We start from the raw sequence: 27,795 nt of genomic DNA, 5'->3' as shown, positions 1-27,795 counted from the left end.
ATCCCGCATATAATTGTACAAGCTCCCATAGCAATAACATATTTTGGTTCAGGCATTTGCTTATATAATCTCACTACAGAGGAGGCCATTTTCGTTGTTACTGCTCCAGCTGTTAAAATTAGATCCGCTTGTCTAGGACTCGATCTTGGTACTAGTCCATAACGATCAAGGTCGAAGCGTGAGCCTATTAGTGAAGCAACAACTGGTACCATAGAGAAGCGGCCATAAACTAGAGTGTCTTGACCAATTTGAAAGATCATTTAACGTAGTTGATTATCAATGATTCATTCTTAGATTTTCTAAATGATAACGAGATTAAAAAATTTCACTATTCTGAAATGTTGATTGTAATATTAATAAGGGGTAAATCAACTGAGTATTCAACTTTTTAAAGTCAGCCTACAATTTAGGGTTATTTGAATCAATATATATTTGCTATAACATGTAAAATATAGCTATGTTTTGTAATTATTTAAACGTATCACTATAATTTGTAATTATAGGGCATAATCAATTACACTAGGTAATTTTTTTCCTTTTTAATCAATTTATTCTGTTGATGGGCGAGGTCCACGAATAGCGCATTCTAAAGTCACTGTTTAAAACATAGCCATTATTTAATAACGATTGAAGTTCATTTTAAAACAAACTGGATATATTTGCACAAGATTTAAAGCTAGCTAAACTTTAAATAAGTGGTGAGTCCATGCCATTTCCACCCTATTGATTGTTTTTGCACGGATTTCCCCTTGAACTTTAAGAACTATTTAAAGTTTAGTCAGTTTGGATATATTTTAGACCGCTTGTACTATGTTTTTTCTTTTTCAGACCTTCGAGTCAACGCAGACCTAAAATCTGTCAAAGCTTAATTTCAGACCGCAAGTTTGATATTGAAATGTTATTAAATTTAGACCTAAGGTTCGAAGTTAGGCTTTAGTAGAGCCGAAACATCAGACTCGTATTTCAACTTCAGATCATAACCCAATGATTTGAAGTTGATTTTGAGGTAGTTAAACTTTAAACACTTTGTAATTTTTTATTATTCTGTAAATAGGGGTCCTAAAGGCTATATGTGCACTTCTTCCATTTTATGCTCGTACTAAAATGAGCTATAAGAGTCTGTAACAAATTGAATCTTGATTCGTTATTTTGCGCTAAAATAGTTAAATCATCTACATTAAACATAAGAATAAATAATAAGTAGTATAGAAAGAGATATGTTTTTCATATTTAATTTCAAGAAGAAATTATTTAGTTATAAGTTAGACATGTCCCACCATTCAATTTTTTACTTATTTTTCTAATAGTATTTGGACAAGTTGAATCATGACTCATACTTTTACTTTATCAGTTTTGACTCACCAAATTCTTACCAAGCATCCATTTGACAACCGATCGAATTTGGGCTAAGTGCACAAATAGTCCTTTTTTAGGACCACAATTTAAAATATCGTTGAAATTTATAAAATATCTAAAGTTTGGCTCTCCCAAATTAAACATCAGACCTCAAATAAAGTTTCAAACCTCGGATCTAAGGTTTCAAACTTCATACTCAAAAGCCTAAAGTTTGAATTGATAGAGCCTCATTTCATACCTCAGCTCTGAAGTTTGGATGCTGTTCAAACTTCAGAATTGAGGGTGAAAGTTAGGTTCTATTATTTCAATTTTTTTGACCTGAAGGTCTGAAGATGAAAAAGAAAAAGAATAAGCACATTCGAACTTTAAAGGGCAAAAATTAGACTTTGCGTTCAAAAACTGAAGAAGTAGAAGCAAACCCGATAGGAAGGGTCTGAAGTTTGATCCATCTAGCTAAAATTTAAATGATATTATATTATTATAAAAACTAGCTGTAGTTTAAATCATTTTTTTGCGCATATTGTCCTTCAAAGGCACTCTCTTTAATTTTTGGCTCTCAAATTGTTGGTCTTTAAGTTTTGTCCTTCACTTAAAAGAGTGATCGAAAATATCATGAGCTTCCGGGTTCGAATCCCCGTTCAGTAAAAAATTTATAATAAAATCGCAAAGCAGAGGTTGGATTCGCAACCTGATAAGGTAGAGTTCTGCCTTATAAGGCAGAGTCTGCCTTATGCATGAAGGCAAACTCTGCCTTGAAGAGTTTCATGCAAACTCTGCCTTAAGGGTAGAGTTGCTACCTTAAGGCATACTCTGCCTTATAAGTGAATCCAAACTCTACCTTGCAATTTTCTTTAAAATTTTTTGATTGAGCGGGGGTTCGAAGCCTGAACCCAGTAATTTTTAGGCGAAAGCTACATATTAAAGACTAGCAATTTGAGGGCCAAAAATCAAAACCACCCCCGACTAGGCCAATCGTGCAAAGTGTCCAATTTAAATAGCATGTCCAAAAGCGACTACTTGATGCTATTTCTACACCAAATTTTGTGTTTGGATAAGGCCCAAAAATATCCATTTCCCACTATTGGGTTTAAGGTTTGGAATAGCAAGTTGGGGCCATACAACCAAATCAAAATGCTTCCCTTTGACATGTTCATAGGTTGAATAAAAGAAGCCTCCATTTACGTGCCACCACACACATTCCTTAACCAAACAACAAGTAAATAAGTTGGAAACCACAAGCATTTTATTTTGTTCTTTGTTGCTTCTTAGTCCCCAAGCATTTTAGATGCATCTTGTTACTATCACGCTTTGAAGAGCTTGAGTTAAGTATTTTTCTTTTACCTCACTAATAAATCATCACAACTAACAACATAAAAAAAAAAGTTGTATTTTTGTTAACATTTGACTACGACAATGATTCAACCATTATTCGCCCTTGTATTTCTTGAAGTGGCCGTGGTATTGACCCTCGTATTCCGAACCCCTTTAAGAAAACCGGTTTTGATGGCATTGGATAGATCAAAGCAAGGAAGGGGACCTGTGATAGTAAAGAGTGCTGGAGGAACTTTATTTGTTGTTTTGGTGTCAATCTTGTTCAATGTGACTTTAATGCAAAACCGTGCAACGGATTCTGGCACGGTCAATCCAACTGATCAAGTTCTATTGGCTACTCACCTCCTAGAAGCATCACTCTTGGGTGAATCTTATCTTACAACCTTTACACCTTTTATTTTATGATTTCGTTAGAGATGAGCCAGAATTTGAAACTTATGAATTCTGAATTCTAATCTTTTTAAATTACAGGGTCCTAAATTTATAATTTCTACATATTCAATGATTTTTTTAAAATAAAAACAACGTTTGAATTAAAGCTACTGGGTTCGGCTGATTTAGCCGACACTCACTCCGTCCCAGATTTTTGTCATATTATATTTGGAAGTTTTTTTTTTTTTAAGAGGCTATATACATTAATCAGGAAAAATATCTAATCATGTTAGCACGTTTCTTTGGTACAATATTTTCTAAGTGGCTTTTCGTCCTGAGAAAATATAGAGAACTTCTAGTGCTTTTAAAAAATTTATTTTTATATAATATTAGATTGAGATGAATTAAGATGGAGACTACATGTGGATTCACATATCTAATCCCGACTTGCTTAGAATTGAGGCTTATTTAAATTATTTGAACTATATTTTTTGTATATGGCCTAAAATAATTTCTTTTTTCTGGTGTACAAATGCAGGATTTTCTTTGTTCCTTGCTTTGGTCATAGATAGACTTCACTACTACATAAAAGAGCTCCGTCTGCTAAGGAAGACAGTGGAGGCAGAAAAGAAAACAAACCAGAAAGCCCCGGTGGAAGATGTCACATCTAAAAGTCCCAGCAAAAGTACATAGAATTATGGAGGCTACATATTATATCTAAGTTTTACCACCTATATTCTCTGTTTGTTTGATGTTTAGGTTGCCTTAACACGTATATTGGACACATCCTAGTGCATGACGATGTTTTTTTTTTTTTTTTTTTTTTTTTGGCCTTTAATTATTTTACAGCCCCTTTGTATTCCTAAGTGTCTGGTTGTAGTTTGTATGATTTATTTATTCAACGAGTATACTGTTATGTGACTGCTACTCTTTTTATCAAACTGTCAAGAAGTGGAAATGGAAACGAACCATAAATTTTCAAAAACGCTTAAATGAAGACGCTGTGTTTGTTTTGAGATTTTGAGAAAGTGGAGCTTGTGAGAAACTGAACTTTTGCAAACCCTATTTTTTGAGTCACTTTCGGAGAAAGCATCTCTACATTGAGGTAAGGTCTGCTACACTTTACCCTCTCCAAACCCCACATTGTGAAATTTCACTGGATATGTTATTGTTGATGATTTTCTAGCTCCATTTTTCAACATCTCAAAATCTAGGATATATATTCTCAATTTGAAAATCTTGAAAGAAATCAACTCTTAACAAAAACAACTAAGGTATTTGTACAAAGGAAAATACTTTCTTGGAAAATAAGTAATTTTCTTAAGTTTGATAGAAAACAAAAAATATTATCCAAAAAATATTTATACATAATCTAGGCAAACACTATGAGGAAATACAGTGAGTCAGACAGTCAGTGATGTATGTAGCTGAGGCATCCTAACAGACAGGTAGACTTGAACCATATTCCTACATGACCTAATCAATTCGATTAAGCACTTGGCATTTATTTTTGGAGGTGGTAAAATTGGGGGCTACGGGCAGTGGAGGTGTGTTGAAGGATGTGGACGAGTGAAATGTCATTTATGAAACTTGTTTTCCCTACTTGCATTAGAAAAGTCATTTTCGTCATATTGAAGGATTTTGTTTTTCTAGAAAAAAATAATTCAAAAGTTTTGGTCAGCCAAACATAAGAAAATTGGAAAACATTTTCACATCTTAAAACAGAGCTCGCAAACTCTGTTTATCTTACTACGTCCCTTCATTAGATGATAATTCAACATACTACCTGTTGATATTCATCTCCAGTTGAGCAAGAGAAGTAAAATTTGAGGGCATCTGACAAGAAGTAAATTTCTTTTTCCAACACTTTATTCTAAATACAAATTGGTTTTCAACTAATTAAAACAGCTTGATAACACAGGCACAGATCATAAACCAATGTACTTTTTCTGAATGTGGTATAACCTATTTTAACTTTCCCAGGTAAACTATATAGCACATGATCCTCGAAGTGAATAAACCAAAGTAGACAATTCAAATGAAGAGACAACTAGAGACAAACAACCTACTCTCGAATACCAGAAAAGCTTCAATTATTATACAAAAGAAGACTACAGTGACAAAGTAAGCTACACATCACTTTCGCAGATCATGTTATTTTCCTGCTTTTTACGACTCTTCCCTTGCATAAGTCCACGGCTGTTGAGAAACTCAACAGTAGATTGAAGATATTTGTTGTCAGATCTCAAAGACAGCTTGGCAATTTCGACTAGCTTGGAGCAAATATCAGATGCTCCTTGACATACCTGTTTAACAAGCATTCTAGGCTTAAACAAGGGAACTTTAACTATTTACTTGTACCAAACCTTACAAACATTCCACCTTCTAAACATCCGTCCATAAGAGATGGGACAGATTTGAAAAAGCTTTTTTTTTTTTTCCTTCTATATTTGGTACTGGTACCAATTTGAATGTCTTGGATTGGGTGCAGTTTTAGATACCAACCAAGACGTGAGGTCCTTCAGTCAAATATTTCAGGGAAAAAAAAAAAAAGAACTGTGACTTACTTCAAAAGAAGATGCAATAGCATTGCAAGCATCAAGTGCAAGATTTCCTCGGACAGCCTTCAAAGACAGTATTCAGACTTAGCTTAATAGCAGTCCCTTATTCTTTTATCTTTCATGGAAGAGCGAGGGATGAGCAAGATGTTACCTGGTTCGGTTCTTGTAAGACGGTATCGATTAAGCTCTGAAGAATAACAGCAGAAAATGAAAGAAGCTCTTGCAGATATTGTTGATCACAATTGAACAAAGAGTCATTGCCCATAACCTGAATGCGTGATAAATCAATATTGAGAGGGTAAATGCACTACATTGCCCATAACCTGAATGCGTGATAAATCAATAATGAGAGGGTAAATGCACTAGGACACTTACGAAAGAAATAGAAAAATATGTAGATATCAAATCAAAGGAATGAAAAACTAGGAAGAGAATGATGGTGGTTCCTTTGTTAGGACAATCTTTCACATGTCCATCATTTATTAACATAGAGTACCAGAAAGTGCAAGTTGTTGTGCCCACAATTTTATTTTTTTTCTAATAACCGTGGTGTCCGGGCCAGCTTGTGTGTATGCCCACAAAAATAATTATAATTACAATCTGACCTTTCTCAAAAGAAAATATATATTTATAACTGGCATTTTCGTTCCAGTAGATGAAATGCGCACATGTATAGTTTCTCATTCCACCAGTAAACAAAACAGCCACATGTAGAATGGCCTAATATGATGATGTAAACAACAATATACCCAGTGAAATCCCACTAATATGACTTAATGTCAATAATGTTTTTTTCCTTTATCAAGTTGTACTCGTGCACCATTCATCCCACACCCATTGTAAGGGCCGCTCAAGATGTGGTAGCCAAATTTTAGAACTGTCTTAGTCAGAAAAAATAAGAGAAGCGGAGAGTGATGACTTGATGCATTCAAGACACTATTTTACAGGTGTCAAAACACAACACATATTATAATTCTCCAGTGTGAGACAATATCTCCTAACAAGATGTTAGTAACATTCTAACACAAAATTCAACATTCTAACAGTACCTCCTAATAGAAAATCATTCTCCTTCCCTCCCTCCGCTTACCACCCTCTCCCATCAGTAGTTTTACCAAGGGATTGAATCTTACAGTTTATTCCTCAGACATCTTTACTTATATGCCCACACTCTTTGGTTTGTGTTGCTTGAACGAAAATTAATTTATTTATCTGATAGGTCAACGCTTTTGTTAACTTTTTTATAGTATTTGTTAATGAGACACAAAGTTGGTTCGTAATAACAAATTAGATAATACAAACATGTATTAAGACTTTCAAAGAACTACCAAATCATGCATACAAGACTGTTTTTCCTGTTTGTGCCAAAAATCAAAGCGGACAGCAGAGAACTCTAATCACTTAACAGTGAACTCTCAGCTCCTTCAAAAGTCCCTTTCTCTTTCTCTCCATACATTAATCAAGTATACCTTAGTCCAAAACTAATTGATTTATTTCTCTCCATATTATCCTAAAAAAAGGAAATGCGCCGTTCTTCCAAAACCAATTTCTGCTAGTTCCTAACCTGATAATTGACATTTGTACCACAGTTCTCAGACACAGCGCACTTAATAAAAGCATAAAATATCAAAGCTCAAAGTTCCAAAGAAACCTACAATGTACCAAGAGGTGGTTGGTGTCATTTCCGTGTTGTTTGCATTATAGACAACAGTTAATAATAATACATTTTTTGCCTTAGATTGTCTACTGCCAAAATAGCATCCTATACTGCATATGACATAGAAGACTCCACCATCCTTGAAGCTCTAGATCTTCATAATGATTTCCAAACGGGCATTGCTTCTACAAATTGAACATGATAGCATGACTTCACTGTGAAGTATTCACTAGATGACACTTTAAAAATCTATCATCCTCTCTGAACCGTGTGGGACGTATAACCTCTGGAAGAATGTTTTCACCTCTTCAAATTCCCAGCCCTGTAGAGGTCTTACAGACCACCACTTTTATGGACCTCCACTACCATGACCTAGGTTGTCACTCGTAACAGACTAGTAAATTTGGGACGCCTCTTTCTATGTGGTGTCACCATACCATACATCAAGCCAGAACCGTATTCAGTTTACAGTTCCCACCTAGAATCCAATAAACTTTGAAAAGATCAAAGTCCCTTCATAATCCATTTCCGCACGCTTGTCCCCGTAGGTAGTTGTCACCTCCTTAACATTCATATCAGTCATGTCCATACTATACCCAAATCATCTTCTTCCATAGCATTCTTCTCACACGCAACTCTTCTTAACCATTTTCCCATATTAAAAGTACCTAATATATGAAGACCGGCTTATCCAGCTGACCTGAGTGAATCATTTATGACTTAGAACAAAGTTTTCGTGTTGTTGATTCCTAGGTGTAGCGATTCTTCCACTATGCTGCCTATTAGCGCTAGTAGAGTAGGATTAACCTGTAATACAGAACCTCAATTATTATTTTTTGAGGTAAAGTGAATCATTTGATTCAACCCTATCTTGTTTCTTAATGAGCCGACCTTTGCAGGCATATAATATCTTCCTACTTCGCTACAGCTGATGCATTGCACAGCAGTGACACCCATTCTGTAACACCCCGTACCTTTAACGAAAGTTTTGACCACGATCCTAGACTTAGAACATCAGATAAAGAATGTGGGAATTGAAATTTTTCCGTTCAGTTGTGATATGGTGGTTTACGCCCATGAACAGTGGTCGTATTTCAATTTACGACCATGAACAGTGCCCGTAAACTGAAACCAAGAATTTCTGAACATTCTGGAATTTGACATTTTGAGGTCATATGGTTAAATACGGACCGTATTTCACTTTATGGCCCGTATTTCAAAACGTGTTTGGAATTTGGGAAAACTTCCTTGATGAAAGTTGTAGAGCATTGAAATACCTTTCTAACGGTATCTTACGGGGGTCAAACGGACATCTATGCAAAGAGTTATGGCCATTTTATTGAAGAGATGCAGTGCAGTCCATATGGCAGAATACTGTCCGTATTGCAGTTTACGGCCCGTAAACTGAAATACGGCCAGTATTTTGCTGGACGTAAAGTGCAAAGTTCCAGAACACTATATATTCGTCCATATCAGTTCAACTCATTATTTTTCATTCCTTCAAGCCCTAGAACGACTTCCTACCCTCTTCCATCATCAAGAACACCAAGGTAAGCCTACTCAAATTATTCCAACTCAATTCTAACACCTATCCTTGTAATCTAAACAAGAAATTATCATTCTAAAACTAGGGTTTTCAAGAAAACCCATCTCAAGGTTCAAGAATTCAAGATTTTGGAAATCTTCTTCAAAGCTCAAATCTTTAATTCAAGTTTTGGAGCAATTATGGTATGTAGAACTTCCATCCACATGAGGGAATCTCTACGTTCTTCCCCATGCTCCGTTTCTTGATATCCATGAAGTTCAAACCCTAGGGCATTAAACCCAACATATTGGTAGCCCGTATTTATGTATTTATGTACATGAATTTTGTATCTATATTCGTTATTGTATTCCTAATCTTCCATTACGGTTATTAGGAACCCTAGCTTAATCCATGAATCATGAATTCTTCCTCATGTATTCTCATTATGTTTATATGAAACTTTATGATTTTATGTAGCAAGTTACAAGCATGTTTTCAAGTCAATTATATATATATAATTATGAACTATTGTTATTACTCATGAATCAAGAACATGGTTGCAAGACTATGACAAGTTATCTCATGAAACCATATTACAAGATATTTCATGAAACCACGTTTACAAGTTATTTCGTGAAATCATGATTACAAGTTATTTACAAGTTATTTTACGAAAATCATGGGCTTCTTAGCCAACTATATTATGTTCATGTTTTGGGAATTGCTTAGTTAACCGAGAAGGCTCAGATAGCCTGAAACTACGTAGCCACCGTAGGATAAGGGTTGCCAGCAAGGAGGCAACACCTTCATTATGCAGTTTGGATCCTTACATGCTTATTATTACTTAAATCTCATATCCCTGGCAAGGTTGTGAGTGTTCTGCTGGTAGGACGCAAGTACCAGACCATGTTGTCGGTTATACTATAGCATTCCCCATGATACAAAGTAGTTTTACATACAAGTATTTCTATTGATTACTGTTTTAAGACTTCACTCACGTTTCATGTTCATGTTCAAGTTACATTCAGTTTCAGTTCATATCCTATATCTATGTTGTGCCATGTTCTTCATTTCAGCAGGTTTTACATACTAGTACTATTCACCATGTACTAACGTCCCTTTTGCCCGGGGGCCTGCACTTCACGGTGCAGATACCGGTTTTCAGGAGCATACATCTGCACAGTAGGATCACTTCAGATATCAGCTTATTGGTGAGCCCCACTTCTCTCGGGATTCAACATGGAGTCTGCATTAGTATTTAGTTTATGGTAGTCCAGGGCCATGTCCTGGTAGTTAGTATTTAGACATGTTTTAGAGGTTTCATAGACATATGTTAGTTCACAGAGTCAGTTATGCTTTTATGTTTGCAAACTATTGTGTTTCCATGATATTTCATACTATGAGATAATTTCAAGACTTTATTCCGCAAATTACATTTTCATGATTTATTTAAATTGCATCATATAGATTATATTTTTTTGATGCCCATGTTGACAAGCAAGCCATGAGGTTCGCTCGGACACATGCAAGTAAGGCCCGAGTGCCGTGTTACGCCCAGGCCATGGTTCGGGGCGTGACAAAGCTTGGTATCAGAGCGTAGGTTCAAGTGTCTTTAGGGAGTCTATGAAACCGTGTCCAGTGGGGTCACTTTTATATGTGTGAGGGCCCCACACATATAAACAGTTGACCACCAAGACATTCAGGATTGTCTCAATTCTTTCATATTCTAGATCGTGCAGTTAGAGCAGTACTTTTAGGATATCTTTCTAATTCGTGCGTGTACGTATTTTCAGAAAATGCCTGCGAAAAGGAAGTACACCAAAAAGGCTAAAGCCACCAGCCAAGGGGCTACTGCAGAAGCAACTCGGGAAGAGACTGTTCCGACTCAGACAACAGCCCCAACCGCCCCTACAGTAACACCTCCTATTGATTCGGATGGGGGATGTTAGGAATGCTATCAATATGCTCACACAACTGGTAGCAGCTCAGGCCCAACGTCAGGAATCTAGGTCGAGTTCAGGAGGTAATGGGGAGTCTTCTAAGACTAAGGACTTTCTCAGGATGAAACCCCCAGTCTTTACGGGGACAAAGAAAGATGAGGACCCTCAGGACTACATTGATGCTCTCCAAAAGATCTTCAGGATTATGACAGTTACAGAAACCGAAGCAGCTACTTTTGGAGCCCATCAGCTACAGGGCATTGCTAACACTTGGTATGAATCTTGGGAATTATCCCGAGGTGAGGATGCACCTGATGCTACATGGGATGAATTCACAAGTGCCTTCCTGGACCACTTCATGCCAATAGAAGTCAGAGAAGCTAAGGCTGAACAATTCCTGAAGCTTAAACAGAATGGTAGGTCAGTTCAGGACTACTACTTAGAATTTATCAGTCTGGCTAAGCATGCTTCATATATGGTACCGGATATGAGGGCAAGAGTGAGGAGGTTTGTTGGAGGTCTTGATCCCTATTTGTACGATGGGGCCAATATTGCCGCACAGAATGGGGGAATGACTATCTCCAAGATGGTTGCTTTCGTACAGGGAAATGAGACAAGGCTGAAGGAGGAGGAAGCCTTGCAGAAAGAGAAAGACAAGGAGTTCAACAAGAGGGCCAAGTCTACCGGACAGTTCAACGGTAATGAAAATAGGAAGTTTTTTAAGAACAGGTCAGCCGGACCTACTCCGTCCACGGCAAGTGCTCCAGTTTCCAAGTTCAGGAAAGATAACCGTCAACAGAATTTCAGGTGGTCAGGCTCCCAGTCTCAGGCCAGTGTGACTCAGAGTAACTTCACCAATCCGATTTGTGCTAAGTGTGGGAAGAGGCATCCTGGGGAGTGCCGCTCTGGATCAAATATTTGCTATGGGTGTGGCAAGCCGGGCCATGTTCAGCGAAATTACCCTTCAGTCAGACAGGGCACAGGAGGTAATCAGACTCAGTCAGTAAATTCATCAGTTCCTCATAATAACCAGACTCAGGCAGGACGTGTACCAGCTAGATCTGGCAACACAAGCGGTGGCCCAAACCGTTTGTATGCTTTGACCGGGCGCCAGGATATCGATAACCGTACTGATGTTGTCACAGGTATACTCACAGTTTTCAGTTTTGATGTTTATGTTCTCATGGACCCTGGATCCACCCTATCCTATGTCACCCCTTATGTTGCCAGGAAATTTGGTATTGAACCTGAAAAGCTAAAAGAACCTTTTGAAGTGTCAACTCCAGTTGGTGAGTCAGTCATAGCCCGACGTGTCTATAAGGGCTGTCCAATCAGAGTCTATCACCATGTTGTTCCAGCTGACCTATGTGAGTTAGAAATGGTAGATTTTGATGTAGTCATGGGCATGGACTGGTTATATTCATGTTATGCGTCAGTTGATTATAGAACCAAAACTGTGAATTTCAAGTTTCCTAATGAGCCAGTCTTAGAGTGGAAGGGTGATTCTGTCAGTCCTAAGGGTAGGTTTATTTCTTACCTCAAGGCAAGAAAGATGGTGTCTAAGGGTTATATCTATCATCTCGTTCGGGTTAGGTATTCATCTTCCCAGACCCCAACTCTTCAGTCAGTCCCTGTTGTTAATGAGTTCCCAGAAGTTTTTCCCGAGGATCTTCCCGGAATCCCTCCTGATAGGGAAATTGATTTCGCAATTGACCTACTCCCAGGTACGAAATCTATATCTATTCCACCTTATAGGATGGCTCCAGCTGAATTACGCGAGCTTAAGGCTCAACTCAAAGATCTTTTAGACAAGGGTTTTATCCGACCCAGTGTCTCTCCATGGGGTGCCCCAGTCCTTTTCGTTCGCAAGAAGGATGGTTCTTTGCGCATGTGCATTGACTATCGACAGCTCAATAAAGTCACGGTCAAGAACAAATACCCTCTTCCACGAATAATGTTACTCCAAAATAGATCTCCGATTAGGTTACCATCAACTTAAGGTTAGGGGACAAGATATTCCTAAAATAGCCTTTAGAACAAGATATGGCCATTTCGAATTCTGTGTCATGTCCTTCGGTTTGACCAATGCCCCAGCAGCATTTATGGACCTCATGAACAGAGTCTTCAAGCCATACCTCGACCTCTTTGTCATTGTCTTCATAGATGATATCCTCATTTACTCCCGTAGTGAGGCCGAGCACGCAGAACACCTTCGTATAGTTTTTCAGATTCTTAAGGACCGCAAGTTGTATGCAAAATTCTCCAAGTGTGAATTTTGGCTCAAATCAGTAGCCTTCTTAGGTCATGTGATTTCTGGTGAGGGTGTTCAGGTTGACTCTCATAAGATTGAGGCCGTTAAGAATTGGCCCAGACCTGCATCAGTTTCAGATATCCGTAGTTTCTTGGGTCTAGCAGGCTATTACCGACGTTTCGTCGAGGGGTTTTCATCTATTTCAGCACCATTGACTAAGCTGATGAAGAAGGAAGTTAAGTTCCAATGGTCAGATGCTTGTGAGCGAAGCTTTGAAGAGCTGAAGAAGAGATTGACTTCTGCTCCAGTTTTGACTTTACCAGAGGGAACTGAAGGGTTCATGGTTTATTGTGATGCTTCGGGAGTTGGTCTCGGATGTGTCTTAATGCAGCATGGTAAGGTTGTAGCCTATGCATCTCGTCAGCTCAAGGTTCACGAAAAGAATTATCCGACTCATGACCTAGAGTTGGCAGCTGTAGTTTTTGCACTTAAGATATGGCGTCATTATTTGTATGGAGTGCATGTTGATATTTTCACAGATCATAAAAGCCTGCAGTATATCTTCAAGCAAAGAGAGCTGAATCTTAGGCAGAGGAGATGGCTCGAATTGCTTAAGGATTATGATGTGGATATTCTCTATCATCCGGGGAAAGCGAATGTTGTAGCCGATGCTCTTAGTCGGCGCTCCATGGGGAGCTTAGCCCACGTTGATGCAGATAAGAGAATTATGACCAAGGAAGTTCATCGTTTGGCTAGTCTTGGAGTTCGACTTTTAGACTCCGAGGACGGTGGCGTAGTTGTTCTGAATAGAGCCCTTTCCTCCTTAGTGGTTGAAGCCAAAGAGAAACAGTTTAGTGATCCCTACTTGTTGCAGCTGAGAGAGGGAATTCACAAGCATAAGACGACGGCTTTTGAACAAGGGGGAGATGATGGTACCTTGAGGTACCGAGGCAGATTGTGTGTTCCAGATGTAGATGGGCTCAGAGAGCGAATCATGTCAGAAGCTCACAACTCCAGGTATTCCATTCACCCAGGTTCCACTAAGATGTACCATGATCTTAAGGAGATTTACTGGTGGAACGATATGAAGAAGAATGTGGCAGATTTTGTAGCTAAGTGTCCGAATTGTCAGCAAGTGAAAGCCGAACACCAGAGACCTGGTGGCTTGGCTCAGAATATTGATATTCCTGTCTGGAAATGGGAAATGATCAATATGGACTTTGTATCAGGTCTACCTCGTTCAGCTAGGAGACATGACTTTATTTGGGTGATCGTTGACAGGCTTACTAAGTCGGCGCACTTTTTGCCAGTCAAGACCACAGATTTAGCAGAAGATTATGCCAAGCTGTATGTTAATGAGATTGTCAGATTGCATGGGACACCAGTGTCCATTATTTCAGATCGTGGTGCTCAGTTTACAGCGAACTTCTGGAAATCTTTTCAGAAAGGATTGGGTACCAAGGTAAACCTTAGCACAGGTTTTCATCCGCAGACCGATGGCCAGGCAGAGCGTACTATTCAAACTCTGGAGGACATGTTGAGAGCATGCGTCTTGGATTTCAAAGGTAATTGGGATGATCACTTGCCTCTTATCGAGTTTTCCTATAATAACAGTTATCATGCTAGCATTGGGATGGCACCGTTTGAAGCTCTGTATGGGCGAAGGTGTAGATCACCAATTGGTTGGTTCAAAGTTGGTGAAGCAGAGTTGTTAGGACCAGATTTGGTTTATCAGGCTATGGAGAAAGTCAAGTTAATACAGGAGAGTTTGAAAACGGCTCAGAGTCGCCAGAAGTCTTATACAGATGTGAGGCGAAGGGACTTAGAATTTTCAGTTGATGATTGGGTGTTCCTTAAAGTCTCACCCATGAAGGGTGTTATGAGATTTGGCAAGAAAGGGAAGCTCAGTCCCAGATATATTGGACCTTACAAAATTCTACGAAAGGTCGGTCTAGTAGCTTATGAACTTGAGTTGCCACAAGATTTGGCTGCCGTACATCCCGTGTTTCATGTGTCCATGTTGAGGAAGTGTGTAGGAGACCCATCGCTGGTTGTTCCTGTTGATACTATAACAGTTAAGGATGGGTTGACTTATGAGGAGATCCCCGTAGCCATTCTTGACCGTCAGGTTCGCAAGTTGAGGACTAAGGAAGTAGCCTCAGTGAAAGTCTTGTGGAGGAGCCAGAAGGTTGAGGAAGCTACATGGGAAGCCGAGGAGGATATGAAATCCAAGTACCCATTTTTGTTTGAACAGCAAGCAGAGAACCTTCAAGGTAACTTTCCGTAGCCCATGTCACATTATGTCTCATGTTTCACGCTCATGTCATATATCCAGCACTCATGTTTCTTGTCTCATGCCAGAAGTATCTATATTTTCAAGTAATCACATCATTTCATGTCTCATGTTTCATGTCATGTTTTCTTTACGTTTATGTATTCAAGCCATGTCCATCCATATCCTTAATCATGACCCATCATTCGAGCACGAATGATCCCAAGGGGGAGATATTGTAACACCCCGTACCTTTAACGAAAGTTTTGACCACGATCCTAGACTTAGAACATCAGATAAAGAATGTGGGAATTGAAATTTTTCCGTTCAGTTGTGATATGGTGGTTTACGCCCATGAACAGTGGTCGTATTTCAATTTACGACCATGAACAGTGCCCGTAAACTGAAACCAAGAATTTCTGAACATTCTGGAATTTGACATTTTGAGGTCATATGGTTAAATACGGACCGTATTTCACTTTATGGCCCGTATTTCAAAACGTGTTTGGAATTTGGGAAAACTTCCTTGATGAAAGTTGTAGAGCATTGAAATACCTTTCTAACGGTATCTTACGGGGGTCAAACGGACATCTGTGCAAAGAGTTATGGCCATTTTACTGAAGAGATGCAGTGCAGTCCATATGGCAGAATACGGACCGTATTGCAGTTTACGGCCCGTAAACTGAAATACGGCCAGTATTTTGCTGGACGTAAAGTGCAAAGTTCCAGAACACTATATATTCGTCCATATCAGTTCAACTCATTATTTTTCATTCCTTCAAGCCCTAGAACGACTTCCTACCCTCTTCCATCATCAAGAACACCAAGGTAAGCCTACTCAAATTATTCCAACTCAATTCTAACACCTATCCTTGTAATCTAAACAAGAAATTATCATTCTAAAACTAGGGTTTTCAAGAAAACCCATCTCAAGGTTCAAGAATTCAAGATTTTGGAAATCTTCTTCAAAGCTCAAGTCTTTAATTCAAGTTTTGGAGCAATTAAGGTATGTAGAACTTCCATCCACATGAGGGAATCTCTACGTTCTTCCCCATGCTCCGTTTCTTGATATCCATGAAGTTCAAACCCTAGGGCATTAAACCCAACATATTGGTAGCCCGTATTTATGTATTTATGTACATGAATTTTGTATCTATATTCGTTATTATATTCCTAATCTTCCATTACGGTTATTAGGAACCCTAGCTTAATCCATGAATCATGAATTCTTCCTCATGTATTCTCATTATGTTTATATGAAACTTTATGATTTTATGTAGCAAGTTACAAGCATGTTTTCAAGTCAATTATATATATATATAATTATGAACTATTGTTATTACTCATGAATCAAGAACATGGTTGCAAGACTATGACAAGTTATCTCATGAAACCATATTACAAGATATTTCATGAAACCACGTTTACAAGTTATTTCGTGAAATCATGATTACAAGTTATTTTACGAAAATCATGGGCTTCTTAGCCAACTATATTATGTTCATGTTTTGGGAATTGCTTAGTTAACCGAGAAGGCTCAGATAGCCTAAAACTACGTAGCCACCGTAGGATAAGGGTTGTCAGCAAGGAGGCAACACCTTCATTATGCAGTTTGGATCCTTACATGCTTATTATTACTTAAATCTCATATCCCTGGCAAGGTTGTGAGTGTTCTGCTGGTAGGACGCAAGTACCAGACCATGTTGTCGGTTATACTATAGCATTCCCCACGATACAAAGTAGTTTTACATACAAGTATTTCTATTGATTACTGTTTTAAGACTTCACTCACGTTTCATGTTCATGTTCAAGTTACATTCAGTTTCAGTTCATATCCTATATCTATGTTGTGCCATGTTCTTCATTTCAGCAGGTTTTACATACTAGTACTATTCACCATGTACTAACGTCCCTTTTGCCCGGGGGCCTGCACTTCACGGTGCAGATACCGGTTTTCAGGAGCATACATCTGCGCAGTAGGATCACTTCAGATATCAGCTTATTGGTGAGCCCCACTTCTCTCGGGGTTCAACATGGAGTCTGCATTAGTATTTAGTTTATGATAGTCCAGGGCCATGTCCTGGTAGTTAGTATTCAGACATGTTTTAGAGGTTTCAGTTATGCTTTTATGTTTGCAAACTATTGTGTTTCCATGATATTTCATACTATGAGATAATTTCAAGACTTTATTCCGCAAATTGCATCATATAGATTATATTTTTTTGATGCCCATGTTGACAAGCAAGCCATGAGGTTCGCTCGGACACATGCAAGTAAGGCCCGAGTGCCGTGTTATGCCCAGGCCATGGTTCGGGGCGTGACACATCCCTTGGATAAGAATTCATCTCTAATCATCACAAATGTAAATGTTAGATGTGGTTGCTATATAATGTTCAATGTCTCCGCCTCCATTAAAAATAATATTCCCAAGAAGGAGAATAACCATACAGTCTGCTAAGCTGGATAACAGGATATCAACGTGCATGAGCCTATAGAACTAGATATAAAAGATGCTGATGCAATGAATCTTCAAGGAAATGTTCCCTGTCCTATATATTTTTAAATAGGACATATATAACACTCCAAATATTTACAAGACTAATCTGCTAGGGCCTAATTGTAGCAGCAGGAAGTTCACCTACATAAATCATCTTTAATTGCTTTAGCACAAATTATATCCTTTTACAAGCTTAACCACAGACGTTAGTTTCGTTGAATGAAATATAATACATCTGAAAATTGATGTAATGTATAACCACAGTTTATACTTATGAAACAACAGGAATACCTCATCATGTATTGCATGGTACAGGAGATTATTCTGTGATAATGCAGCAACTGTTAAGATGAGTGCACATAACACCTTTGCCTTCATACTTGGCAGCATCCTATAACACAACAATAGAACATTAATAGAGAATGGAAAGAAAATGATAAAAGAAGATATAGGGTTGTCTCACCATGACAAGGAGCTGAGGAGAGAAAACATATTTCTGGGGATGCTAGTGACTCCAAGTTCAATGTTACCTAGAATGAGAATCCAGGAAGTAAGGCAATGTCGTAAAGCTCATTGGCAGTATAACATGATATTCAATCTAGACGTCTAAACATATTATCACACTTGTATCATTAGCTTTTTGCTTATATTAGTTAGGAAGATGTTACCAGTTGGGTCGACGATTTACTTTTCCATAAACTTCAGGCAGAAAATCAGTTAATGCTTTATCAAAAAAGAAAATTCAGTTTATGCAGTTCATTGACAAAGTTCTAGGGCCTTAAGCATTATTGAATTACTCCCTAAAAAAAGGGCAGCCCGGTGCACTAAGCTCCCGCTATGCGCGGGGTCCGGGGAAGGGCCGGACCACAAGGGTCTATTGTACGCAGCCTTACCTTGCATTTCTGCAAGAGGCTGTTTCCACGGCTCGAACCCGTGACCTCCTGGTCACATGGCAGCAACTTTACCAGTTACGCCAAGGCTCCCCTTCATTATTGAATTACTCCCTCCGTCCCAAAAAGATTGTCCTCTTTTGACTTGGCACAAAATTTAAGAAATAAAGGAAGACTTTTGAAATGTATGGTCCAAAACAAGCTTTAGATATTTGTGTGGCTGTAAATCATTTCATAAAGTTAAAATTGTTTCTAAATATAGAAAGGGGACAATCTTTTTAGGACAGACTAAAAAGGAAAGGAGGATAATCTTTGTGGGGGGAGAGGGAGTATTTGTTTCCAATGCCAAATATACACCCAAATTGTGGCAAATTGGATTCCAATTGTGGCCAATCTTATGCAAGTGCTTATAAAGATGAGCAAAAAAGGAACACGGTTCATCTCAAAGAGTTCAACAACTCCACGATTGGCAACATAATTTCTACAAAATATAGAACTCTTAACTGATTGAAAACTATATTCATCACATTAAAAGTTCTATATTTCCATTTCTGCACAGTTACCGAGAGACATTTTCATGATCCAACTCCGCAACTTTTTGCTTCTCCATCACTTAGTTTTAGTCACCATCCGATCTAGTAATACTCTCTCCTCGCACAATCTTGGAAGCTAGACCCTCACTGTTAAGAATATTGTAAATAACATTGTTAATCAATTAGGATTAGGTTGATTATTTCCTGTTCTGGCACTTGTACATTCACTATTTGAACCCAATAGCTTGAAGGAATATTTAAGCCAGGTTTTCACTCAATTCTTCCTTTCTTGTCTTGTTACTCTCACATGATATCTGAGCATTGGTGAAAATTATGTTGTGCATTTACCAACACGTCCAGGAAAGGAAGATAGTCACCGTGCAATTTTTTCCAGTGAGCTTCAGATCTGGTGCAACCAGATCAGGCATTGTTTTTTCACAACGAAAGTAGGCCTTAGACATTCTTGAGGGCACAGGAATGACGGGATGTAGACCCACCGACACTCCTATGGATCTGAATGCTAAAGTCCTGCCAGGACATGGGGAGCCATTCAGTGATCCTGGAAGATATAGGCAGCTGTTTGGTAAGTTGAATTATCTTTTTTTTCTTTGTTTTTTTTTTTCCTTTTTTTGATAACCGTGATGTCCGGTCCAGCTTGCGCGCACCTTGACTAGTTCCACAGGATACCTGCCACCCCCACCAGCAACAGGTACCAAGTAACTCTATCCACCAAGGCTAGAACATATGGGAAGAGATCTCTCTGGTTGGTAAGTTGAATTATCTCTCAGTTATGAGATAATTGTGACATTTCTTTTCTTTGAGTGTTGCAAGTTACTCCCTCCGTCCCAATTTATATGGCACTTTTCGCTTTTCGAGAGTCAATTTGACTAAATTTTGAAGCTAAATTGGTTTAGATTAACTCAATATTTTAACATTAAAATTTATATATTTGAAAACTACATGAAAAGTACTATAAGTTGCAACATTTCTCATATCAATTTGGTGAAAAAATACATCTTAAAATGTTGGTCAAAGTTCATTCAGTTTGAATCTCGGGTAGCCAAAAGTGCCACATAAATTTGGACAGAGGGAGTAGTTTATAGGTTCTCCATGTGATAGTCATTAGATGCGGTCGTACGCATTATGCGATGAATAAAGTCAATCTAGGCAAAGGACTACTCTTCGAGGATTAAGGCGATGAGCAGGTCGTTGGATATACAGACGTGTGACAGGATGACCTTGTGATAGACGTTTTTACATCTGGATATTGTATTTTAGTAGGAGGTAATTTGGTGTCCTGGAAGAGTAGGAAACAGAATGTGGTTGCTCGATCTAGTGCAGAAGCAGGATATTAAGCAATGGCTATAGCAATTTGTGATCTAGTCTGGATCAAATAGTTGCTCAGAGAAATAAAATTTGGAGAAATCAGTCAAATGAAACTTATTTATGATAATCAAGCGACCCTTCATATTAATCAAATCCGACATTTCATGAGAGGACTAAGCACATTGAGATTGTTACTTTATCAGAAAAAAAGATACCCTCAGCAGATATTGTCACAAAATTTGTGAAGTCAAAGGATCATCTTGCAGATATTTTCACAAACTTCCTCAGTGGTCCTCGTATTAGTTACGTCTATAACAAGCTCGACACATATGACTTATATGCATCAGCTTATGGGGGTGTTAAATATCGGAAAAGGCTCATAAATACCCCTAACCTATTGAAAAAGGCTCATAAATACCCTCCTTCCACCTTTTGGTCTAAAAATACCCTTCCATCCACCTTTTAGGTCTAAATATACCCATAAGGTTTGTTTTTGGCTCAAATATACCCCTCAAACTAACAAGTTAAAATTAACTCTTTTAAAAAGCCAAATGGCATTTTGTAATTGGTCAATAATAAAATTCCGTAATTTAAAAAAAAAAATCCAGATTTAAAAAAACAAATTGCCAGTAATTTAAAATTCCAGATTTTTAAAAAACAATTGCCAATAATAAAATTCCGTAATTTACATTTTTTTTTTAAATTGTGTGGAAACTTAAAAATTAAAAATTAAAATTTTTTAACGAATTAAAAATTAAAAAATATGAACGAAACTAATTTTTTTTTTTTTGCATTTCGTGAATTAATCAACGAAATATGTTTTTTTTTTTTTTGCATTTCGTGAATAAAAAAACGAAATAGGAAATTATAATTTTTTTTTTTTTGCATTTCGTGTATTAAAAAACGAAATAGGATAAAAATAATTATTTTCGTTCATATAAAAACGAAATTGAAAAATTGGGTTCAATCACAAAATGACATTTGGCTTTTTAAAAGAGTTAACTTTAACTTTGTTAGTTTGAGGGGTATATTTGAGCCAAAAACAAACCTTAAGGGTATTTTTAGACCAAAAGGTGGAAGGAGGGTATTTATGAGCCTTTTTCAATAGGTTAAGGGTATTTATGAGCCTTTTCCGGTTAAATATTAATGTGTATAGTATCCTACATGGAAAAGGATTGTAATATATTGTCTATAAATAGGGCTCAATGTAATAATACAGTCTTGTATCTTAATAGGAGTAATATTTTTCCCGTATCTTCACTTCTTACATAAGTATTGTAAGCAAATTAGATAGAGAAGATCACCAAGATTTCGCGAAAGAAATGAGATTATCGAGGATACACACATTTATCGACTCTCCGTCTGATAGTCATGGGAATGCAATTGTTCGTATTCTTCTATATAAAATCAACCTCAGGTAAAGGACTACTTTTTGAGGATCGAAGTCATGCTCAGATCATTGGACACATAGACACAGATTGGGCAAATCACATTATTATAGACAATTTACATTTGGACATTGTGTTCTATAGGAGGTAATTTTGTATTTTGGAAGAGCAAGAAATAGAATGTAGTTGCTCAAGCTAGTGCAAAAACAGACTATCAAGCAATGGTTGTGGCAACTTGGGAACTGTCTGGATCAAACAGTTGATTAGAAATTGGAGATATCAATCAAATGAATCGAGCTTCTCTTCATATTGTATCAGCTCCAATGCTAAATGAGAGACTAAACACTTCCTCCTAGAGAATTTTCCCACTTTATTAGAGCATTTTAGCCCATGGTTATTGGGATATCCGAAAATGTCAGACTGGATTTTGATTTTTGTTCTTGCCCACTACACTACATCTGTATGCGGTTTGTTCAAATTAACTCTTCACATTACAGGTTCACCAGGTGGCCATTCCCAAGCAGTTGACAGTACAGCTTCCAACATGCTGTCGTAAGTTCCAAGATGACAAAATACCAAGGACAAGCAAAATAGAAGAAATGAAGAGGAACATATCAAAAACCTGGAATCATAACAATAAGACTGCAAAATTTGCATAATGTTGATTGAAACCCATCAATGTCCTTGGGCATCCTTGAGCCTGCAGATGATGTTATTGCAATTCAATAATTTTCCAAGGAAAACCACGATACAACTGGGGTCGAACATCTTAAATCTGGTAGCTTCTTGATACAGCAACACGCATAAATACCTCTCAAATTCAGACAAAGAAGGTTCACAGGAGATGCAAAAGACACATTAATTTGAATATTTGATCAGGTCTTTAGTCAAAGATATGCAGGGTCAAACATTAAAAGATCTTGGAGAACTCAGGTAAATGGAAACATCAATATGCTTCCACACAATTATTGCACCTTGTTACTGCTCTGACACTGAAATAACTGAGAACTTTGCCTTCCCTTTTCCTCTTTATAATCTTGTCATCATCATATTCACCAACAATATCTCCAAAAGTTCAAAAGGCAAACCCATGTCCCATACCCTATCAGCTCAAAAGCTCAAATACAAAAGCTAGACTCACGGAGCATCTCCAAAACCTCTAAGCTGCACATGCCATTTGGTGCAAGTAATTTTTTTTTTTTTTTAAGTAATGTAAAAATGTGAATAGAGGCAACAAGCACTTGACTCATCCTCCCAGAAGGGGAAATCATGTCATTTTTGACTGATTTTTAGCAAAATGCGATTTTGGACAATGCCCATAAGCTTGACTTCCTTGTTGTTCTCAATAATTAACTGAGATGCTTAATTATCCATTGCCCATGTTATGATTGTAAGCTTTCTACTAATGTTAAAGCAAGTGAGAATGAAACTGTCTTACCTTTTATATTAAATACTTAGTCACCCATTATGTGTATCGTAACGGATATTCCAGGCAATGGTGATATAAACTTAACTTGAAATCAAGAGAGGAACTTTACTCCAAAATCAGTTTCGAAAAGCTATTGTAAGTGATACATTTTCAGGATAGGGAGAGGAATAGAGAAGGCAGTGAAAGAAATCATCCCGCTCGGTTTAATCTTGCGCATTGCAAATCTACAACTTTGAGTCGACTACTAATATATACCGAGCCATCTGGAGAAGAATTCATACACAAACCTTCCAGTAAGTCAACATTATGCAAGCACCTCAATGCTGAATCTATAAGTCCATCCGAGTGAGAAACTAAACCAGCCATTAACGCAACCTGAGAGACAAAAATAAAAGATTCATCTGAATTAACACCACTTCAAAATATAAGAATAAAGAAAGAACTAACATTACCTCTGCAGTTTCCAAGTAGAGGTTTAACTGTTTCATATGAGATGGGATAGATGGTATTGTAACCTCACTGCATGCTATACAAGATTTTACAAAAATAACATCACTAATGTCATTCCGTGTAGCTTTAACCACCAGTAAATTGCTGGAATGAACAATTGTCTCCTGAAAGAAGCAGAAGATACCAGAACTGTCACTCATCAACAAGAACTACTTGGAGCAATAATCAGTTTCAAAAGATCTATGCCGAGCTCAAACCTTTCTACTATGTCTAACTTATACACCATGCTAACTTAAAAGGCAATCAAGTGGGAGCTTGTTAGCAACGTTGAAAGGAAACAATAAGAAACACTACACCTCATAACAATGGAATTCCTTTAGACCTGTTATAGTCCAATATTCAATGATTTTGGTTTTGGAACACTATAAGTTCTCTATATCTTTTACTCCCTTACAAAATTATAAGACTCCATAAGTCATTGTACATAAATCAGCATACCAATATGACTAAGCCCTAATCTGAACTACTCCCTTTGTTCCATTTATGTGACACTCTTTCGTTTTTAGTATGTTCCAAAAAGAATTACACTTTTCTGTAATTGTTAACTTCTTAACTTTAGACTTCCTGTTTTTTTGATAAAGGTAACAAACTTTAGACTTCCTGTTTTACCTTAATGAAATGCTCTTACAACCACATAAATGCCATGGCATGTTTAAAACCTCAAGTTGTAAAAATCTTTCTTTCTTAAACTTTGTGCCAAGTCAAACACGCCATATAAACTAACGGAAGAAGTAGTTGATATCACCTATATGGATATTTTTCTTCTACTGTGTTCTATTTTTTGCTAAATCTACATGGATTCCAAGAAATTGTAGGTCATTTGAGACAACTTCCTAACATGTGATTTTAGGGCTCTTTTGACACAGAATGTTGCAAGTAATGTTAGAAAGCAAAGGACCTTTTTAACTTGTTCGATAAATAAAGAACCTTCAACAACTAATTCATTTTTGTGGGCAAAAGGAGTAATTTTGCATGGATCAACTCATTAAACTTACGCTAATTACAAGTCATGCAGTGCAATATAGAGGATCAATTTTCTCCTTTTCTGGGTTAACATAAAGTATTTATTAACATTAAACAAAGTTGGTGTTGTCTAGTGAAAAATCTACACCTTACAAGTACATATTAAGCTTCCCAAAGTCTTAACCAATATCTATACAAGTTGCAAGTTCTTGTTTACACCAAAAATATAGTTTAAATAAAAGAGAACTCTTAATATGCAACAATGAGTTTTCGATCCCTTCAAAAGTTATTTGTTAACTTTACCCTCTACCCTTTCCGTAGAAGATTAAGAAACAAATTCATTAACTTGCAGAAGTCCGTGTTGCTTAACCCAAAATAAACACTCTTTTGGCAAAGTATTAATTCAATGTGAATGACCCACATTATCTTGCTAGAAAATTATTCTGCATATCCTCCATGTCTGTAAAGGTCACAAGAGTTCACCATACTATCAAACTTAAGCTAATAACAGGAAACATTTGTTTGCTAATTAAAGAATTTATTGTGTTCACTGCAGGATGATTATAGAGAAGCTTTTCTTTCCTTACCTTTTCATCAAAAAGTAAATAAATAAACAGAGGGCCTTTTCTTTGCATATCCTGGTTCAATTGTTCCCAACTATAATCTAAGACTCGAAAGGACCCTAATAGAGTATCATCTATTTAAGACTCCAGCTTTCCGGACTAATTTGTTTCCTGTGCACTGCACTTCCCCTAATAGTAGTACTGCTTTAGCAGCGGTATTAATAAGTTTAGGCCTTTCAACCAATCGATACGACCCCGGAGAGCCGCTTTTGCTTAAACTCGAGCAATTTCTTGAAAGTTTTCTTTAGCAATATATCACTACTTCAATTCCCTAACACCAATCTATATTCTCCTTGACATCCATATCATGAGAGTTAGTTGAAACAGCTGATTGTAGGTAAAACTTGGGCAGGTCAAGATAAATATTGCCCAACATTCTTTCATGTTTCTATAAAAGAAGACTTCATAGTTATGTGAGGAAATAGTCCACCACACCAGAGTACTTCCAACATACAGGGAAAAACAGGTTAGGGAGAAGACATGTGTCATAAGATCACTATTACATGCACCACGTCCAGCAATAGGCAGACCAATATACACACACAACGAGGAGAGGAAGTACAGCTATGGTCTTTCAGTTAAACTGGAAAGAATAATTCTCTTCAAAAAGACAGAAATAACATCATACCACCAACTGACAGGGATAAAAAGAACTGGGGAACAAGAAGTAAGAGTCGAGGATATTGTAAACCTCTACAAAGCGACATCACATTCATATAACAGAAACATAAAAAGAAATCACATAACCAAAAACTGTCCCCCATGCATGATTCATGGAAGCAGAAAATAAGATAAGATTTTTCAGTAATCCATTGAGGACATCTTTTATATTTTGGAGAACATTAACCTTGACTTCACTCATGCTTCCAAAAGCTCCACGGCACAGAACCAAAAAAGATAAGTGACGTTCAACTTCAGAACCATAATCAACCTGAATATTATGATAAAGAAATGTATTAGCACATGTAAAGCACTAATGTGTTGTACTTAGCATCTCTTAACCTACCATCAAGAAAAAGGATATTATTTGCAAACAATATTTCATTACCATGTGTATAAAACGAGAAATTAAATGTGCTGAACGGTTGTTCTCCTTGTCCTTAATGGTTGAGAGATCTATGCTATCATGCAAGGACCTTGAAACTTCGAAAAGGAATTGAATGGTTGTAGGATCTCGAACACAAGAATTCCTAATAGAGAAAACAAGAAAAGTTGATAAATGACAATTATATTTCCATTAGAGGAACTGACAGTTTGTTTTCACATTTCAAAAAAGATACCTTCCAAATAACGAAGAAAATTTAATTGTGCCCACGAAACCATCAGTTACCTTTGAAGCAAATTCAACATCAGTTAAGTTCTATAGAACGATTTTAAGGCCAATAATGTTCTATGAGAGTGAATGTTGGGCCTCTAAAGCGCAACATGTCCACAAGATCAGTGTTGCAGATATGCGAATGTTAAGATGGATGTGCGGCCATACAAGATTAGATAAGATCAGAAATGATCATATCCATCAGAAGGTGCAAGTAGCGTACATAGAGAATAAAATGAAAGAATATCGCTTGGGATGATTTAGCCACATGTTATGTAGGCCTCTACATGCATCGGCTCTTAGATGTGAAAACATGATGATTGAATGTGTTAAAAGAGGAAGAGATAGATCTAAAATCACATGGAAAAAAGTTAACTCAAAAGATTTAGACTACCCCGGAATTCAGGGAGATCAAACAAAGGATAGAAAACAATGGAAGTGGATAATTTGTATAAGTGAAGCCAACTAAAGACTCTGAGTATTATAGGACATAACCACTAGAGTATATTAGAGAATAACCCCTAGTGTCAGATAATCCTTAAGTATGTGTATTGAAATTTTATGGACCAAAATTAGAGCATTTATGACAATGAATATTCATACAGCTGACCCAACTAACTTGGGTTTGAGGCGTAGTTTTTGTTGTTGTTGTTGTACTTCAATTTCTCGTCAACAATTAAGAAGGACACATTTTATTTACACGTGAGATGGTAATGAACTTCCCATCTGAGGGGTCATAATTTTGTGTAGCCATCATACACATTCTAAAGAGCCAGTATACTGTTTATGTAATTTGCATACAAGTACATAAAGGTGAAAAACAACAAAGAGAGAGCTCCAGCTTCGTATGCCAGTATAATTGCTTAGTGTACTTCTATTAAAATGGCTAAAGGAATATTGTTTGGGCAATCGAAGTGGTCATTCCCTTCGTTCTTTTGTATATATTAAACTTAGATAAAGAGGAAAAATATCCATTTTCTTACAGAGACCATGCATATCCGTAAGATGAGACTATACAAAACCACCCTGTCAGGCAGATTGACCAACAAGAAAAT

General features: G+C 37.2%; 2 protein-coding genes across 5 annotated transcripts in view; one reads left to right on the top strand and one right to left on the bottom strand.

The window, feature by feature from the left end:
- Nucleotides 1-2,605: 2,605 nt before the first annotated feature.
- Nucleotides 2,606-4,057, top strand: LOC132638552 (uncharacterized). Its single transcript, XM_060355393.1, has 2 exons — nt 2,606-3,052; nt 3,599-4,057. The coding sequence occupies exons 1-2, from the start codon at nt 2,770-2,772 to the stop codon at nt 3,751-3,753; spliced, it is 438 nt and encodes a 145-aa protein (XP_060211376.1). The 5' UTR covers nt 2,606-2,769; the 3' UTR covers nt 3,754-4,057.
- Nucleotides 4,058-4,897: 840 nt separating this feature from the next.
- Nucleotides 4,898-27,795, bottom strand: part of LOC132636334 (uncharacterized) — a 48,154-nt gene continuing 25,256 nt past the window's right edge. For 3 of the 4 annotated variants that reach the window (XM_060353153.1, XM_060353150.1, XM_060353151.1), the window contains 10 exons: nt 26,474-26,615; nt 26,273-26,356; nt 23,782-23,943; nt 23,617-23,704; nt 22,523-22,600; nt 18,227-18,293; nt 18,055-18,154; nt 5,773-5,889; nt 5,628-5,684; nt 4,898-5,366 (listed from right to left, as the gene is read on the bottom strand). In XM_060353153.1, the coding sequence (XP_060209136.1) occupies nt 5,190-5,366; nt 5,628-5,684; nt 5,773-5,889; nt 18,055-18,154; nt 18,227-18,293; nt 22,523-22,600; nt 23,617-23,704; nt 23,782-23,943; nt 26,273-26,356; nt 26,474-26,615 (1,072 nt within the window). In that variant the 3' untranslated portion in view covers nt 4,898-5,189. Of the gene's footprint in view, nt 5,367-5,627; nt 5,685-5,772; nt 5,890-18,054; nt 18,155-18,226; nt 18,294-22,522; nt 22,601-23,616; nt 23,705-23,781; nt 23,944-26,272; nt 26,357-26,473; nt 26,616-27,795 lie in introns of those variants that run through there. The other variant, XR_009581205.1, reaches the window with a different exon arrangement.

Source organism: Lycium barbarum, chromosome 4 (assembly GCF_019175385.1).
Source record: "Lycium barbarum isolate Lr01 chromosome 4, ASM1917538v2, whole genome shotgun sequence".
NCBI lineage: Eukaryota > Viridiplantae > Streptophyta > Magnoliopsida > Solanales > Solanaceae > Lycium > Lycium barbarum.
Note: the sequence above shows the minus strand (reverse complement) of the source record. Positions and strands in the feature narration are given on the sequence as shown.

Coding starts and splice junctions, on each gene's coding strand:
- LOC132638552 (XM_060355393.1), top strand. CDS start 2,770: ATGATTCAACCATTATTCGCCCTTGTATTTCTTGAAGTGGCCGTGGTA. Junction 3,053..3,598: donor CCTAGAAGCATCACTCTTGG/GTGAATCTTATC, acceptor GTACAAATGCAG/GATTTTCTTTGTTCCTTGCT.